General features: G+C 42.6%; 2 protein-coding genes across 2 annotated transcripts; one reads left to right on the top strand and one right to left on the bottom strand.

Annotated features, from left to right (window-relative positions):
* The first annotated feature begins 1,117 nt into the window (after positions 1-1,117).
* Positions 1,118-12,972, top strand: LOC311099077 (integral membrane protein 2C-like). The gene is made up of 6 exons (XM_084139694.1): positions 1,118-1,331; positions 3,178-3,312; positions 4,964-5,152; positions 10,284-10,394; positions 10,490-10,643; positions 11,628-12,972. The coding sequence occupies exons 1-6, from the start codon at positions 1,239-1,241 to the stop codon at positions 11,717-11,719; spliced, it is 774 nt and encodes a 257-aa protein (XP_083995820.1). The 5' UTR covers positions 1,118-1,238; the 3' UTR covers positions 11,720-12,972.
* Positions 12,973-13,660: 688 nt separating this feature from the next.
* On the bottom strand, positions 13,661-14,469 carry LOC311150474 (lysophosphatidic acid receptor 4-like; the record flags this gene model as incomplete). The annotated part of the gene is made up of 3 exons (XM_084187973.1): positions 13,661-13,711; positions 13,835-13,992; positions 14,178-14,469. Coding segments are annotated over 3 exons (501 nt in total), but the record flags the coding sequence as incomplete, so codon positions are not given.
* Positions 14,470-18,541: the final 4,072 nt, after the last annotated feature.

Here is an 18,541-nt window from a genome sequence, read left to right as displayed (position 1 = left end):
ACAGACAATTCTCACGTTGTGTAATTAGTCACCTTTACGTGTATTTCAAGTTTAATTGTGGGCCATTGCACTTAATACATGTCCTGTCCAAGGTTGAGGCCAATTCCAACCCAATTCAAGACAATTAACAGAATGGGACATTGGGCCAAATTTGAATAGGAAAATGTGTCACATTATCGTCCAGTCCTTAGTATTGAATAGGCTAAATACACTTCTTCTCTACACCATGTGGCTCAGTTCGTAGAGCGTTGAACTTGCAATGCCAGGGTTGTGGGTTCGATTCCCACTGGAGACCAGTACAAATAAAAAATGCATGCACTCACGACTGTAAGTCGCTCTGGACAAGAGCGTCTGCTAAAATGACAACAAATGTAGGCCAACTCAACCTTTGGCATATGGGCTCCAACCATGCTTATCTTTATTGAGAGTTGTGAAATGAATTGAAGATAATATATTTTTTTCTCCATTTGTGCTCTATTGCTCCGATCGGACAGACAGACAGACAGACAGCTAATACATTGCTATAGGGGTTGTTTCCTCATATGAATAGTTTATTCATGCTTAGGCCTACTAGGAAGATGAACATATAGTATGGCCTTTAGAATAATGAAACACAAAATTAATTTTCCACTGTGTAAAGTCAGACTCTGTAGTGATTATAAATATGTGCTTAACATTCACATAGTTTACTCTCACATATCCAATTTCACGTCATTAAAGAGATTATTTCAGTTTCACTCCTGTATAGGCGTATCATTATAGACTTCCGGATGATCAGAGTTTATTCAGGAAAATCAGCAGAGAAAAAGCGCTAAAAATAAGATAAGGAAGGTATACCCATATCTGGTGCAAACCTTCAGAATAAAAGTCCCTTAACGACTCTCGCAAATAAACCCCATATTCTGAATCTAATTCATGCAATGAAAAACGTCCATTTATGTGCAAACTTGTATAAGTCCAGCAATATCTATACAAACTCAATTATTATAAAACACAATAACATAAACAACAGGCTAATAAAAGCAACATTTTAATCAAACTCATATGGATGTCGACTATTATTTTGAAAAGTGATAGTGGTATGATTTTTTTCGAGTCAGACATAGGATTGTTCGTCACAGCTACGCTTATCTGAGGTCAGAGAGGAGCTTGATAGGACGGGGGCGAAAGAACAGTACAACTATATAATCAACCAGCATCGAATGAGGAAGTCAGTGTGTTGAAAAAAATAAACAAAGATGGTGAAGATTACTTTCCAGTCGGTCTCGGCGCAGAAAGCAGAGAAGGAGCTCGATGGAGACAAAGCCGAGATTCTCATGCCCTATGAACACGTGAGTTCAGCATCTCCTTTCTATATTCCATGTATTGACATAGCGTTGTGGAGAAAGAGGGATTTTTTGCTGACCAAGATGCAATAATTAGATTATATCAGGGCTATTTTTCCAAAACAAACCATAACATCAGCAGTAGGCCATTCTGAATATAGTACCACTAAATCATTTATTGTTACAATATTCTGTGTTGGTACTATTGTTACCAGCAATGATACACTGTTGCAGTGAAAGCGCTGGAAACACGGATATAAAGTAACCGTTTAAAAGCGATACAAGCCAGGCAGCACAGCAGGAGGATGTTGACATTACGTCACCTTCTTAGGCTTAGGCTAGGTGTGTGGGTTGGGGGGGGGGAGACACTGCAGGGGTGTATTCATTCCGCTGATTTTGTTGCAAAACTTTTCTTAAACGGAACGAAACGGGGCGGGACCTACCTTAAATAGTCCAATAGAAACTCTCGTTTTGCTGTTTGCTTCCGTTTGGTTCTTAAACAGTTTCTGTAATGAATATACCACAGATGTAGCCACGAATTGTAGACTATACTAGACAATTTTTGTCGAATAATAGCTATGTTTATCGAAAGCTTTCAATACAAAACGTTTATGTTTTGATATTGGGAAGTTGTATCACGTCAATAATTACGATGTAAATTGTGCATAAAAATGGAAACGTTATGGCTGCGCTATGGTTACCGAAGTGGTTTCCCCCGCCAATCCAGCAGGAAGCGCGTGAGAGCCACCTGCGCAGTGGGGCTGTTTATTTATTTATTTTTTAAATGAGGGCGCAATGCATTAATTTAAATAGTGTAATGTGATTTATTTTCCTTGTGTCATGATCACCCTAATCTATGCCGTCTGCACTGATCTGAAAATACTTCACAGGTGCAATATGGTAGACATAGGCCTACTTCGGGTGGCTTTCATCTGTTCTGTTCATTCAAACCAGATTAAGGAAAGGAGATGAGGAAAGAAATGAAGTCACACTGTAGAGAGTCATAAGAAATATGCTTTGGTTACATAACTGTCAGGGAGCTGCTAAAAGGGTGGCCATACTGGATTTGCATAAAAAGCAAAAAAAGACGGTAGGGAGGTGGGAGACGGGATTCTTGCAAAGGTGTCATAGGAGACGTATATATACCAAATCTGTATAAGGACTATTAATATCAACTCCGGCTTGAGATTCCTTTTCCACGCAATCGCTCTGATCTCCCTCCCACTGGAGGTGTGTGATGTAACAGCTGTCACAGCTACAAATAAGGCATTTGGAAGTAGAGGCCTATGAATAGAGCTACCAGACAACCGCGCCAGCCTCCTTCGCCGTCACTCGGCACACACAACGCAACCTGTCTCATCCCTTTTGATCCTCCGTAGTCCCTAGCAACCGTGTGTGGGTACCGTCTCTAGCTAGCGACTAGCGTATCGCTAATAGCGAACAGATTGACGGTAGGGCTGAGAGACTGTGGGTGGGCTGTTGGGATGAGGAGGCATTTCTAGCCTTAAGCCTACAGTACGTCTTAGAGATGTCCTCTCTGACTAACCGCTTGGCAAGGACAGAGTGGTCTCATCAGACTAAGCAAGAAAATATGGCTTGTAGAACAGGAAAGCGTGGCTGTGTGAGAGGTTCACTCTAAGATATTATATGACTGATTATTTCTGCTCGGATGAATTTGATTATATCATAGTCATGAGTTTTTTTAGGTGAAGATAACTGCTTAGCTACTACCACCAACATAGAGTGAAACGGAAACTGCTGTTTCATAGCGGGAGCATCCTGCTGATAATTCTTATTGAACTTATCAGACATTGGCCTGTAGGTCTGACCTGTGTATTGTTTCTTCCACCAGGAGCTGGTTCTTCCTCTGAGGCCCAAGAAGTCTCATCTGAATGGACTCTGTTGTCTCACCTTTGGCCTGGTGGTGTTCATGTCAGGACTGGTGCTGGCCTCCATATACGTCTATCGCTATTACTTCATACCACAGGTACTATACTACTGTACTTCACTATACAACACTACATAACTACCACTAGTAACTTATTTTTCATACTACAGGTCAGATATTATATTACTTTTACATACTACCTCACACAACTTACTACACTATACTACTATAATATAACTATACTACACTACACAACTACCACTAGTAACTTATGTTTCATACTACAGGTCAGATATTATATTACTTTTACATACTACCTCACACACCTTACTACACTATACTACTGCACAACTACCAGTAGTAGCTACTACTACCTGCTACATCATACCTCACATATTCAATCATACAGACAGATTGGTTCTGATTGAAGCAATGATGATTCATATACAGTACCAGTCAAAAGTGTTTCTTTATTTTTTTTACTATTTTCTACATTGTAGAATAATAGTGAAGACATCAAAACTATGAAATAACACATATGGAATCATGTAGTAACCAAAAAAGTGTTAAACAAAAGTAGCCATCCTTTGCCTTGATGACAGCTTTGCACACTCTTGGCATTCTCTCAACCAGCTTCATAAGGTAGTCACCTGGAAGGCATTTCTATTAACAGGTGTGCCTTGTTAAAAGTTAATTTGTGGAATTTCTTTCCTTCTTAATGCGTTTGAGCCAATTTGTTGTGTTGTGACAAGGTAGGGGTGGTATACAGAAGAAAAGAAAGCCCTATTTGGTAAAAGACGAAGTCCATATTATGACAAGAACAGCTCAAATAAGCAAAGAGAAACGACAGTCCATCATTACTTTAAGACATGAAGGTCAGACAATCTGGAAAATCTCAAGAACTGAAAGTTTCTTCAAGGGCAGTCGCAAAAACCATCAAGCGCTATGATGAAACTGGCTCTCATGAGGACAGCCACAGGAAAAGAAGGCCCAGAGTTACCTCTGCTGCAGAGGATAAGTTCATTAGAGTTACCAGCCTCAGAAATTGCAGCCCAAATAAATGCTTCACAGAGTTCAAGTAACAGACACATCTCAACATCAACTGTTCAGAGGAGACTGCATGAATCATGCCTTCATGGTCGAATTGCTGCAAAGATACCACTACTACAGGACACCAATAAGAAGAAGAGACTTGCTTGGGCCAAGAAACACGAGCAATGGACATTAGACCGGTGGAAATCTGTCCTTTGGTCTGGAGTCCAAATTACCAAGAAGGAGTGTGATGGAGTGCTGCATCAGATGACCTGGCCTCCACAATCAACCGACCTCTATCCAATTGAGATGGTTTGGGATGAGTTGGACCTCAGAGTGAAGGCAAAGCAGCCAACAAATGCTCAGCATATGTGGGAACTCCTTCAAGACTGTTGGAAAAGCATTCCAGGTGAAGCTGGTTGAGGGAATGCCAAGAGTGTGCAAAGCTGTCATCAAGGCAAAGGGTGGCTACTTTGAAGAATCTAAACTCTAAAATATATTTGGATTTTTTAAAACACTTTTATGGTTACTACATGATTCCATATGTGTTATTTCATAGTTTCGATGTCTTCGCTAGGTAGAAAATAGTAAAAATTAAGAAAAACCCTTGAATAAATAGGTGTGTCAAACATTTGACTGGTACTGTAGATATACCACATATAGATATCCCCCTGACTATCCTAACCCTGTTCTGATCTGTTCTCTCTCTGTGTTCTAGATTCCTGAGGACAGTCTGTTCCACTGCAGGGTGCTGTATGAGGACTCTGTGTACGCCCCCATGCACGGCAGACAGGAGCTGGAGGAGAACGTGGGCATCTACCTAGAAGACAACTACGAGCAGATCAGCGTGCCCGTACCCCATTTCGGAGGGAGTGACCCCGCAGACATCATCCACGACTTCCACAGGGTAAGAACCAAGGGACCCTCAGTCATCCCTATGCCAATACACACAGCCAATGTGGAGTCTGATACAAGGCAGCCATTTTGTGCCAGAATTCTCACCCGTTGCCAACTGGTATACATATGAGCATATGATTCTGGAGAATGTGTCTTTAAGGGTCTGTGTTCTACAAGGCAATGAAAGCTTTATGTGACCTTCTCTGTTATTAAGTGTCAGACTGGAGTACATCTGTGGGTTTGTGTCACGAGAATTCTGTTATCTCAATGGTTGAAGTCAACTACTTCTTAAATCTTTGAATAATTCCCAGAGGTGTAAATCTCTAGTTTAAATAATGAATTAAACAAAGACCCCTTTCTGCAATGGTCAGCCTTTATTCATGAGAGCGCTCTGCCACGAAATGGACGTACAATATTTTTATACACACACGTCAGAGGAAAAATCCCACCCTGCTTTAGGCGGGCTGTATTTTTCCACTGTACACATCTTGTAAACTCACACCTGGGTTTAGCTCATGTGGTTATCCTCTGCTCTCCTGACCATCAGGTCACACATACACACACACATATGTTCTTATCATAGTCTACTCCTTGCTCGGGCAGGCTGCATTTTTTCTCTATTCCCATACATAGTTATTGCTGTTCTCACAATATCCTGCAAGCCTTTCACTCCCCTTCCCTGTGTGTTTTTGGAACCAGTCTCCTGTTATTGGTTTCAATCGTTTTGCACTTCTGCTTGCCTAATTACAAGACACAAATACTCTGTTGCTGGGCAAATATGCATCTTATATAAACACATTTGATTAACTCTCTAAGCCAGGGGTGTCAAACGTCCGGCCCGCGGGCCGGATCAGGCCCGCAAACGGGTTTAATCCGGCCCGCGAGATGATTTTAAAAAAAAATAAAATAAATTAATAATAATAATTTTGTAAAGTATAAAAATGCGCTGCAATTTTTCAATAAAATAAACTGCTGTTCCAATTGCGTCCACCGGATGGCGCAATAGCAATTGTGTTAAGCAAGCAAACTGTTTATACCGAGAGCAAGTAGGTCAAGCACGTGCAGCCAATGAGCTACTTTGTTTTGCCCGCGATATTTATTACGGCTTCTACTTTTAACATTATGTGCTTTGGCACCCTCATTGCCCCAATATGTCTCTGTCAAAAAAGAGAAAAGTGGACGCAGAGTGTTCCAAGAAAAATGGTCATCCTATTTATTCACGGAATTGAATGGGAAAGCTGTATGTTTGGTGTGTTCAGAGCATGTTGCAGTGCTGAAAGAATATAACCTTTGTCGCCACTATGTGAGTCTTCATGCCGACAAATATGACAACTTTCAAGGACAGCGGAGATGAGAGAAGGTGAATGAACTGTTGGCGGGTCTGAAGAAACAGCAGTCTGTGTTTACTCACAGCCGAGACATCAGTGACGCTGCAGTGAAAGCTAGCTACCTCATTGCTAATGAAATCGCAGTGGCTTCAAAACCATTTAGTGAGGGTGAATTTGTAAAAACATGCATGATGAAGGCAGTGGAGATTGTGTGCCCTGAAAAGCGGCAGGCTTTTGCAAATATCAGCCTGACAAGAAACACAGTTGCAGACAGGATTTCCGATCTTTCAGTGGATTTGGACAGCCAGTTGAAGCAAAAAGTAGTCATTTATTGCGTTTTCGGTTGCAATTGATGAAAGCACGGACATTACAGATGTTGCACAACTGGCCATTTTCATCCGCGGAGTTGATGACACATTGACCGTCACCGAGGAGTTCGTGGAGTTGGTGCCGATGACATACAACGACAGCAGCTGATATTTTTACCGCACTCGTCGGCGCGCTGGACAGGGTCGGAGTGGACTGGTCCCGCGCTGTCAGCCTGGCTACAGATGGTGCGCCCTCAATGATCGGGAAAAAAGCAGGCGTTGTGACAAAGTTCAGAGAGAAAGTGCAATCTGCAAATGGAGGACGTGATTTTTTGACTTTTCACTGTATTTTGCACCAGGAGGCTTTGTGTTGCAAGTTATTAAAGATGGATAACGTCATGAAGGTGGTCATCCAAACTGTTAATTTCATCCGATCCAGAAGCCTGAATCACCGTCAGTTTGACAGCCTTCTCAGAGAGAAAGACCACATCTATGGCCTGCCATACCACACTGAGGTAAGATGGTTAAGCCGAGGTGCTGTGCTGAGGCGTTTCTTTGATTTACGAGAAGAAATTGAACAGTTCATGGAAGAAAAGGGCAAACCAGTGTTAGAATTTCATTCCGCAGAATGGATGCAGGACCTTGCATTTATGGTGGATGTTACAGAGCACCTGAATAACTTGAACAAACAGCTGCAAGGGCGCAACAAAGTTGTCACGCAGTATTATGACAGCATACGTTCTTTCAGGTTGAAGCTGTCATTGTGGGAGACGCAACTTGCCGGTGGTGATGCAGCTCACTTCCCCTGTCTGAAAAATGTGTGCGCGACCCAACATGTGGCAGACATGAAGCGGTTCAAAGATAAAATAACGGGACTGTTACGGGAGTTTGAGCAACGCTTTCAGATTTATGTTTATATGTTTTTATGTTGATGTGCTATTGTTTTTAATTGATTTTATTTTATTTGTATATTTAACCTATTCTTGACTCTGTGGTTCTTGCACTTGTTTGGGGAACAGGATTTCATTATTTTTATCTACATTTCTGCCTGAGAAATGACACCCTGATATAGTTCTGTGATCTGTGATATACACTGCTCAAAAAAATAAAGGGAACACTAAAATAACACATCCTAGATCTGAATGAATGAAATAATCTTATTAAATACTTTTTTCTTTACATAGTTGAATGTGCTGACAACAAAATCGCACAAACATGATCAATGGAAATCAAATGTATCAACCCATGGAGGTCTGGATTTGGAGTCACCCTCAAAATTAAAGTGGAAAACCACACTACAGGCTGATCCAACTTTGATGTAATGTCCTTAAAACAAGTCAAAATGAGGCTCAGTAGTGTGTGTGGCCTCCACGTGCCTGTATGACCTCCCTACAACGCCTGGGCATGCTCCTGATGAGGTGGCGGATGGTCTCCTGAGGGATCTCCTCCCAGACCTGGACTAAAGCATCCGCCAACTCCTGGACAGTCTGTGGTGCAACGTGGCGTTGGTGGATGGAGCGAGACATGATGTCCCAGATGTGCTCAATTGGATTCAGGTCTGGGGAACGGGCGGGCCAGTCCATAGCATCAATGCCTTCCTCTTGCAGGAACTGCTGACACACTCCAGCCACATGAGGTCTAGCATTGTCTTGCATTAGGAGGAACCCAGGGCCAACCGCACCAGCATATGGTCTCACAAGGGGTCTGAGGATCTCATCTCAGTACCTAATGGCAGTCAGGCTACCTCTGGCGAGCACATGGAGGGCTGTGCGGCCCCCCAAAGAAATGCCACCCCACACCATGACTGACCCACCGCCAAACCGGTCATGCTGGAGGATGTTGCAGGCAGCAGAACGTTCTCCACAGCGTCTCCAGACTCTGTCACGTATGTCACATGTGCTCAGTTTGAACCTGCTTTCATCTGTGAAGAGCACAGGGTGCCAGTGGCGAATTTGCCAATCTTGGTGTTCTCTGGCAAATGCCAAACGTCCTGCACGGTGTTGGGCTGTAAGCACAACCCCCACCTGTGGACGTCGGGCCCTCATACCACCCTCATGGAGTCTGTTTCTGACCGTTTGAGCAGACACATGCACATTTGTGGCCTGCTGGAGGTCATTTTGCAGGGCTCTGGCAGTGCTCCTCCTGCTCCTCCTTGCACAAAGGTGGAGGTAGCAGTCCTGCTGCTGGGTTGTTGCCCTCCTACGGCCTCCTCCACGTCTCCTGATGTACTGGCCTGTCTCCTGTTAGCGCCTCCATGCTCTGGACACTTCGCTGACAGACACAGCAAACCTTCTTGCCACAGCTCGCATTGATGTGCCATCCTGGATGAGCTGCACTACCTGAGCCACTTGTGTGGGTTGTAGACTCCGTCTCATGCTAGCACTAGAGTGAAAGCACCGCCAGCATTCAAAAGTGACCAAAACATCAGCCAGGAAGCATAGGAACTGAGAAGTGGTCTGTGGTCACCACCTGCAAAACCAGTCCTTTATTGGGGGTGTCTTGCTAATTGCCTATAATTTCCACCTGTTGTCTATTCCATTTGCACAACAGCATGTGAAATGTATTGTCAATCAGTGTTGCTTCCTAAGTGGACAGTTTGATTTCACAGAAGTGTGATTGACTTGGAGTTACATTGTGTTGTTTAAGTGTTCCCTTTATTTTTTTGAGCAGTGTACTTCTGTGAATCACTGAGGCATTGTGTGTTTGTGTGTTCTTTGTCCTCAGAACTTTCAAATAACTTGAGGTGTTTTATGATTAATAGTGATGTTGTGCTTTTGGACACTGTCCTCAGGCTCCAGCTTTATGTTTATATGTTTTTATGTTGATGTGCTATTGTTTTTAATTGTTTTTATTTTATTTGTATATTTAACCTATTCTTGACTCTGTGGTTCTTGCACTTGTTTGGGGAACAGGATTTCATTATTTTTATCTACATTTCTGCCTGAGAAATGACACCCTGATATAGTTCTGTGATCTGTGAAACAGTTCTGTTAATCACTGCGGCATTGTGTGTTTGTGTGTTCTTTTTCTTTAGAATTTTCAAATAAACTTGACGTGTTTTATGATTAATAGTGATGTTGTGCTTGTACTATTTTGGACACACTGTCCTCAGGCTCCAGCTTTATGTTGTATGTTGATCGTATTAAAACAAAAACAATCTGAAGTTGTTGTTTTTAAGTTATATATATACCATGATTTTTCCGGTCCGGCCCACTTGGGAATAGATTTTCCTCCATGTGGCCCCTGAGCTAAAATGAGTTTGACACCCCTGCTCTAAGCTCTAGTCTACTAATAGTCATACATTATTAGTTTAACTGAGGGTGTGACATTTTAGTCATATCTTACTCACACATTTCTTTATCAGTTTGGTAAATGCTGACGTTTCCTTCCTCCTTCAACTCTGCTGCAAGACGTGGAGCAAAGACCTTTCTGCTACTCAAAGGTAAAGAGTTATTCAATACCTCGGAATTGATGATACATTTTTTGTTGTCATTTCTAATTCCAGGGTCTGACTGCGTACCACGACATTGCCCTGGACAAGTGTTACGTGATTGAGCTCAACACCACCCTGGTCATGCCACCAAGGAACCTGTGGGAGCTGCTGGTCAACGTCAAGGTATGCTATTGTGTTATGTCTATCTATTTGACTTAATCTGTGTACGCCCTGTGAAGGACAGTTATATAAAGTGTGTTTGTCTCTCTCTCCAACAGAAGGGGACGTACCTGCCCCAGACCTACATCATCCAGGAGGAGATGGTGGTGACGGGGAGGGTGAGGAACATGAGACAGCTGGGGCCCTTCATCCACCGGCTCTGCTACGGAAAAGACACCTACCGCCTCAAACGCCAACGCGACGCACGTCGACGTAAGTAACACACACACACACTCAGATATATTATCTCACGCGTCGGCATACATTTTCACACTCACACACACACTCGCAATCACACACAGATGTCCTTGTCAACATGAGATGAATGTAAGTGCTATGTCATCAGTTAGACTCTTGCTGTCCTGTACAGAGCAGAGGAGAGGAGAACAGAAGACTGTGTGTTTCATAGTAGTCACTGAGTCAAGAGAGAATCCGTGGGTTGGCTGACTGTGTGGTGGGAGAAACGCTGACTGTCAGAGGCCTCCATATGAAATCCATCATCACAAAGGAAATGGAGATGGCCATGTCGATATCAGAGCTTCCTGTGTGGGCTCAGACAGGGTGTGTGTGTGTGTGAGAGCATGCACGTATATGTGTGTGGGCTCCGCCAGGCGCTAGCCTCCCACAATATGAGTTGTTGGCAAACTTCCACACACATATCCCTGTATGATTACCATGTCAGAGCCATCACGTGTGTGTATGTGAGTCATTACTCCAACACACCATCAGGCAGCATGCGTGAGGGAGGAAGTGACGCGTAGTAGGGATTTGCTCTGTGATTGGCCAGTTATAGAACCAGAGCATTGATGTAACATGCTTCCTTGCCACTGAGCACATATGGACTGATAGGCAACTCCATTGATCCAAGATGAGGCTAGTACTGGTAGTCATGGTAACAGTGAATGAGGTAGGCAGCTCCCTCAACTGTTGTATTTCTGAATAAAGCTAACTAGTCTTATGAGAATGCATGTACATAGACTATCATAATGGTTAATAGGCGGCCAATATGTGGACATATGAACACAAATGGGGAGTGGCCAGTACCTCTGTAACCCAGCACAGCAATAGCACAATAGATATCCCAATCCCTATCATATCATATCAAAAGTATGTTATAGGTATAACATAATGGAACATGACACATAACCCTGGATGTAAGCTTACCTATCTTCTCTTCTTCTCCATCCCTCTCTCTAGGCATTGACAAGCGCGAGGCGAGGAACTGCCACAGCATCCGTCACTTTGAGAACACCTTTGTTGTCGAGACGGTGATCTGCGACAGGGTCTAACTTTCCGAGGGAGAAGATGGCGAGATGGCCACCCTACACCACCAAGCCAACTCTGAAACCATACCTTGCACATCCCTTAGGCTTTATATTGCACTTTAAAAATATTGTGTTTGTCCAATAGTTATTGATTTGAATGTTTATTGTATTCCTTTTTTTTGTCCCAAGTTGAATTGTTGTTTACTGCTCTGGTGTTGATTCTATTTGTTATTGTATTCCAATGGTCTGTATATTTTGATAATGCCAGTAATGCAATGAATCCGTAGCTTTTTTGTTCCTTGGGTTTTAATGTCATGTTGTTGCACAGATGTTTTTTTCATTTGATATGTCTTCATTTGAGGTCGACGCCAGCATAATCAGATGAGTTGTGTTGTGTTTTTACTTAAATCGATTCCGATTGAGTTGGCATGTTCATCCTTTCTGTATTTGACTTTTCTTCTATTTGTAACCCTGTGCAGTGTGTGTAACAGTGAAGAGAATTGGGCATAATGCTGCTTCATGCGCTGTGCAGACAGACATGTTTTTATTGGTCTCTCGGTTCAACCAAAGTGAACCCATGATGATGTCCTGTTTTGGTTGTCCCGAATTGCCCAAAACATACCTCATATTTTAGATGTTTTGTTCACCTGTAATTTAAATCATGAATTGTGTATATGTATTTAGCATCATTCCTATAAGCAATATATACTGTATATGGATTTTCCTTGGATTTCAAATTCGAACGTACATAGATTTTTATCTAAACTTGTTTTGTGATTGAATGGTCATTTCTCTATGGTTTGTTCCTCTTCGTGGTATCTTCCACTCATTGACTCTGTCTGGCTCTCACGTGGCTTAGACTGAAGTAGCAGTGCTTTCAATGGGCCAACGGAACCAAATATATAGTCATTAACGCTATGTTGAATCATGAGGGTGTTACTTAGGCATATTTTGGGACGGATCTCAGGAGAATTGGGACATGGCCGTCCTCTTCCTTCTGTTTAGTGGGATCAGCCTCTTGTCTGCAGTTGAATCTTTGTAGCCAGTTTCCATCCCTACTATCCTGATCTCTCCATTGCTTGCCTGTCTCACGCTCTTAACCTTTTTTTACTATACTATATGATATGGAAGAATTCTGTTGCTGTTGTAAAGGGACCTACTGTATGATATATATATTTTCATGAGATGTCCCCTTCTCTTCTGACTCGCCATGCTGTACTGTCATTTGGCTTGTAATAGCTTATCTTACTACCTAATGAATAAACAATTAAACTATACTTCTTAGTTCATTATCTTTGCATTTTCATTGTCCTGTGTGTGACTTAGAGAAACAGAATGACACATGGCTACCAAAATCTACAACGTTGAACATATTTCTTATAGAAAAATAGAAAGTCAGACCAATTACCAATAATCTGAGAAAATAACATTGCTACATTTCAACTACATCTCCCTTCAGAAGAAGACATTCAACAGGTCTATAAAACAGCTTTATAAAATATTAAAATATAGGACGAAGCTACAATTTAACTGTCATATACAACATTTGGTACATTATGTATCTAGGATACTTCAGAGCTATTAGTGACATCTCTCTCCCCTGCCACACAAACACACAATCATGCACACACACAAACACAAACGCACACACCACAACTGACATTTTATTCCCCATCACACTCATAATAGACAGAAGAAATACGTCTTCAAAGGAAGTGAGACTAAGCGATACAGGACAAATGAGGGTGGTTTTTAAGTCAACACCCTAACCAATATAATTTCATTCCGTTTGCCATTTGATTTCTCAGCAGCGTCCTGTGTCTCATTTGCATACACAAATAGAGTACAAAATGTGTAAGAACAACTTAACGTCCACCATTAACTTGTTCAAGACCATCTCTAGCATTCTCACCTCTACTAATGCCAGTCCTCCACCACAAGGCAGAATTAGGCAGAACCGTGACATTAGCCTCTGTGGTTCCTGTAGTCCCTCTCCCTCTCTTGAGGATCTTGGAGCTGAAGTAGTAGATGAGAGGATCCAGGCAGCTGTTCACACTAGCCAAGCAGATAGTCCCAATATGGAAGCCAAAGAAGGGGAACTGGGATTGCAGGTAGTATAGCTTGTAGAGCCCATATGACCATGGCAACATGAAAGGGGATGTAACACACTGTGTAGATCGAAAGGTTGGTCACAAGCAGCCACACCATCTGGCTCTTATCCACAGAGGAAGAGGAGAAGGATGAGGAAGAGGTGGCCTTCTGTACTCTCAGCTTTGGCACCCCCGCCACTGTACAGCCTACGATGACGGCAAATAGAACAACATTCCCCAGGACAGTGGAAACACAGGCGATATAGAACCCAAAGCGCCACTTTTCCTGAGTGTAGCCCTCGAAGCAACGCCACATGCTGCACCTCTCGTCCAGGTCAGCATGGTGATTCAGCGCCACGGGCACCGCCATGGCACCACCCATATGGCCACGCCTGGTGTCCTCAGAGGGTGCGAGCGCAGCGGATAGACCACAGCCAGGAACCGGTCCACGCTAATAAACATGATGAAGTAGGAGCTGGAGTAGAGGTTGATGGAAAACAGAGTCCCAGAGACCATGCAGGCCAGGTGTCCGTAGGGCCGGTGGCCCCTGACGAAGGACAGGATCTGGAGGGGCATGGAGAGGGTGAAGAGGAGGTCTGAGAGGGCCAGGTTGGCCATGTAGATCACGGGCATTGAGCGGAGCCCCAAGCGGCATAACAGGAGCCCCAGGGAGAGGGTGTTGAGTGGAAGACCCAGGGCCAGAGGGGGTATTTGTTGTGGGTGATGTTGCAGGTGACGTTAGTCATCTCTGAAGGAATAACATGAACTGACTTAGAGACAAATTAACTGATTGAAAAAGTGACTGATTAACTGACTGACACTGAACTGCTGCAGCTGTCAGAGCTGGAGAATGAAAGATAAAGACGTTTCCTCTTTTAGAAGTTCATGTCTGTGGTTTCCTCAGATGCAAGTTTTGTGGTCAAGCTAGCTTTTTACCCTTGGGTTTCTCTCTACTGTTGACATGTAAGTGACCCTTACAAAAAAAGAATGCAGTTTTGAAACTGCAGTAAAAGTGCAGTAACTGCAGTCGATTGTGGTATTTTGGACGCAGTAATTGCAGCATACTGCAGTTAAACTGCACTCTGACTGCAATCTTTTTTCGGAAGGGGAGTAGGGGAGAGCCGGGATGAAAGTAACACGGGTGAAAGTAACAAGCCCATTTTCACAGATAACACAGAACCAAAATGACGTAGCGAAGTCAGCACGTTCCTAATATGGAGGACGACCTCCCTGGAAAAAAACAGCCCAGTCTGAACATGTTTTGCCGAGTTATCAACAAAAAAATGGTTTTGAATGATGTAATTACAAAAACGGACCCGGAAGCGTTTTTCGGTTGTAGAGTTTTGTTTAGTTGTTTAAAGTTCCAAACATATGGCATTTTTTAACCCATCTAGTGACTAAATGCCAGCATAGGTTTCAAGTATCACGCTAGCTAGTTTTGGGTGTTAGCCTGGGAGAAGTTACAGGAGAGACACAGGTAACACAATGTAAACTGATAACCTGGAATAAAATAAAATAAAGTTTAAGCACAGGCCATTGTCTCCTCTAGTTCATATTGCTTTTATAATGTTAGCAAAATACAGTGGGGAAAAAAAGTATTTAGTCAGCCACCAATTGTGCAAGTTCTTCCACTTAAAAAGATGAGAGAGGCCTGTAATTTTCATCATAGGTACACGTCAACTATGACAGACAAATTGAGATTTTTTTTATCCAGAAAATCACATTGTAGGATTTTTTATGAATTTATTTGCAAATTATGGTGGAAAATAAGTATTTGGTCACCTACAAACAAGCAAGATTTCTGGCTCTCACAGACCTGTAACTTCTTCTTTAAGAGGCTCCTCTGTCCTCCACTCGTTACCTGTATTAATGGCACCTGTTTGAACTTGTTATCAGTATAAAAGACACCTGTCCACAACCTCAAACAGTCACACTCCAAACTCCACTATGGCCAAGACCAAAGAGCTGTCAAAGGACACCAGAAACAAAATTGTAGACCTGCACCAGGCTGGGAAGACTGAATCTGCAATAGGTAAGCAGCTTGTTTTGAAGAAATCAACTGTGAGAGCAATTATTAGGAAATGGAAGACATACAAGACTACTGATAATCTCCCTCGATCTGGGGCTCCACGCAAGATCTCACCCCGTGGGGTCAAAATGATCACAAGAACGGTGAGCAAAAATCCCAGAACCACACGGGGGACCTAGTGAATGACCTGCAGAGAGCTGGGACCAAAGTACCAAAGCCTACCATCAGTAACACACTACGCCGCCAGGGACTCAAATCCTGCAGTGCCAGATGTGTCCCCCTGCTTAAGCCAGTACATGTCCAGGCCCGTCTGAAGTTTGCTAGAGTGCATTTGGATGATCCAGAAGAGGATTGGGAGAATGGTCAGATGAAACCAAAATAGAACTTTTTGGTAAAAACTCAACTCGTCGTGTTTGGAGGAGTTGCATCCAAAGAACACCATACCTACTGTGAAGCATGGGGGTGGAAACATCATGCTTTGGGGCTGTTTTTCTGCAAAGGGACCAGGACGACTGATCCGTGTAAAGGAAAGAATGAATGGGGCCATGTATCGTGAGATTTTGAGTGAAAACCTCCTTTCATCAGCAAGGGCATTGAAGATGAAACGTGGCTGGGTCTTTCAGCATGATAGTGATCCCAAACACACCGCCCGGGCAACGAAGGAGTGGCTTCGTAAGAAGCATTTCAAGGTCCTGGAGTGGCCTAGCCAGTCTCCTGATCTCAACCCCATAGAAAATCTTTGGAGGGAGTTGGAAGTCCGTGTTGCCCAGCGACAGCCCCAAAACATCACTGCTCTAGAGGAGATCTGAATGGAGGAATGGGCCAAAATACCAGCAACAGTGTGTGAAAACTTTGTGAAGACTTACAGAAAACGTTTGACATGTGTCATTGCCAACAAAGGGTATATGACAAAGTATTGAGAAAATGTTGTTATTGACCAAATACTTATTTTCCACCATAATTTGCAAATAAATTCATAAAAAATCCTACAATGTGATTTTCTGGATTTTTTTTCTCATTTTGTCTGTCATATGATGAAAATTACATGCCTCTCTCATCTTTTTAAGTGGGAGAACTTGCACAATTGGTGGCTGACTAAATACTTTTTTTCCCCACTGTATCAACAAGTGACAATGTTTGAAAATTATATATTACATTAGAATTATGCCTTAATCAATTGACTTGATGGATCAGCTACTCACATAAGCTTTTAACGACAGGTAAGTGGTTAAAAAATATATCTTTATGATTCTGGGGGTCAATTACCTTATGTTAAGCCATGGAAATGTGAAGAGAATAAAGACGTTTATTCTATCAAGACACGAGGAGAGTCCATGACAAGGACAGCTGGAGCTGCTGGAGCGCACCTGATTGTTAGGGCTAAGGATTAAGTCATTGAAAATGGTGAAAAACACCTCCTACTACATTCCCAGTGAGTGAGATGAGAAAATTATAGTTAATATGGATCCGTTTATGTTTAGAAAATATATTTTTCACCATTTTGAACCTATAGTATTAATTATTCAGATCGACACAAACATGAAATTATGGCTGATAGTACATTTGTTGAAAGTAACAAGTATTACAAACAAGAAACATGGAGATAAGACAGATATTGTGCACTTCTTGCCAGCTGTCCCAAGGCTGAGTTACTCCACTCCCGCCTCGCCGGCAGGTGACCTTGCAGTTAGAACATTGAGTCAGTAACCGGAAGGTCGGTGGTTCAAATACCCGAGCCGACAAGGTGAAAAATCTGTCGCTGTGTCCTTGAGCAAGGCACTTAACCCTAATTTGCTCCAGGGGTGCCATACTCTTATGGCTGACCCTGTAAAACAGGGGTGTCAAACTCAAACTCATTCCATGGAGGGCCTAGTGTCTGCTGGTTTTTGGTTTTTCCTTTCAATTAATACATAGACAAACATGTAAGGGGAGTTCCTTACTGATTAGTGACCTTCATTCATCAATCAAGTACAAGTGAGGAGCAAAAACCCGCAGACACTCAGCCGTCAGTGGAATGAGTTTGACACGTGCTGTAAAATAAACATATTTCACTGCACCTATCTGGTGTATGTGAAAATAAAACATACTTTTTCCCCTTCTTTTTCTTTATTGTTACAAAAGTAACGTTGCTATAGTTCTGTTCTTGGTCTATTTAACTGAAACTCATCTACACTCAAAATGAAATTAGTTGCTAATGGTAGAGGACATACAGTATATAAGTTGTTTTTAATCTAATATGGTGTCTCTAGCTCTATCGATCTTTGAGTAATTAGAAGAAAAAAACGTGTTTATTTCGTCCCGGTACTCCCCTAAAGCCAATGGGGAACCTGTGTGTGACAAGCCAGCAGCTTCTAGGAGGAAGTCGTAGACCTAGGTTTGAGCAGTCACTATGAATGTCGAAGATTGTGCAAGAGCTGCTATCGCATGTGCACCTAGCAGCAACAACCTACAGTCCTCTCATTCTAAAATGATATGACAAGGTGCCTTCTCGCAGATGAATAGCTGGAGTTATACGGGACGGTTGAGCTAACGTGCGTTAATGTGATAAGCATAACTGTTGTCAGTAACAGCAAACTTTCCAGGACATAGACATGTCTTACATGGGCAGAAAGCTTAAATTCTTGTTAATCTAACTGCACTGTCCAATTCATAGTAGCTATTACCATGCTATTGTTTGAGGAGAGTGCACAACAACAAAAAAACTTATCATGGCAACTGGTTTGATAC

Source organism: Coregonus lavaretus (genome assembly GCF_964263955.1).
Source record: "Coregonus lavaretus genome assembly, chromosome: 23".
Classification (NCBI taxonomy): Eukaryota; Metazoa; Chordata; class Actinopteri; order Salmoniformes; family Salmonidae; genus Coregonus; species Coregonus lavaretus.
Note: the sequence above shows the minus strand (reverse complement) of the source record. Positions and strands in the feature narration are given on the sequence as shown.

Bases quoted from the DNA above. Each gene is read 5' to 3' on its own strand.
- LOC311099077 (XM_084139694.1), top strand. From the start codon at position 1,239: ATGGTGAAGATTACTTTCCAGTCGGTCTCGGCGCAGAAAGCAGAGAAG. The intron at 1,332-3,177 runs GTGAGTTCAGCA...TTCTTCCACCAG, and splicing joins TTCTCATGCCCTATGAACAC to GAGCTGGTTCTTCCTCTGAG. The intron at 10,395-10,489 runs GTATGCTATTGT...TCTCTCCAACAG, and splicing joins AGCTGCTGGTCAACGTCAAG to AAGGGGACGTACCTGCCCCA.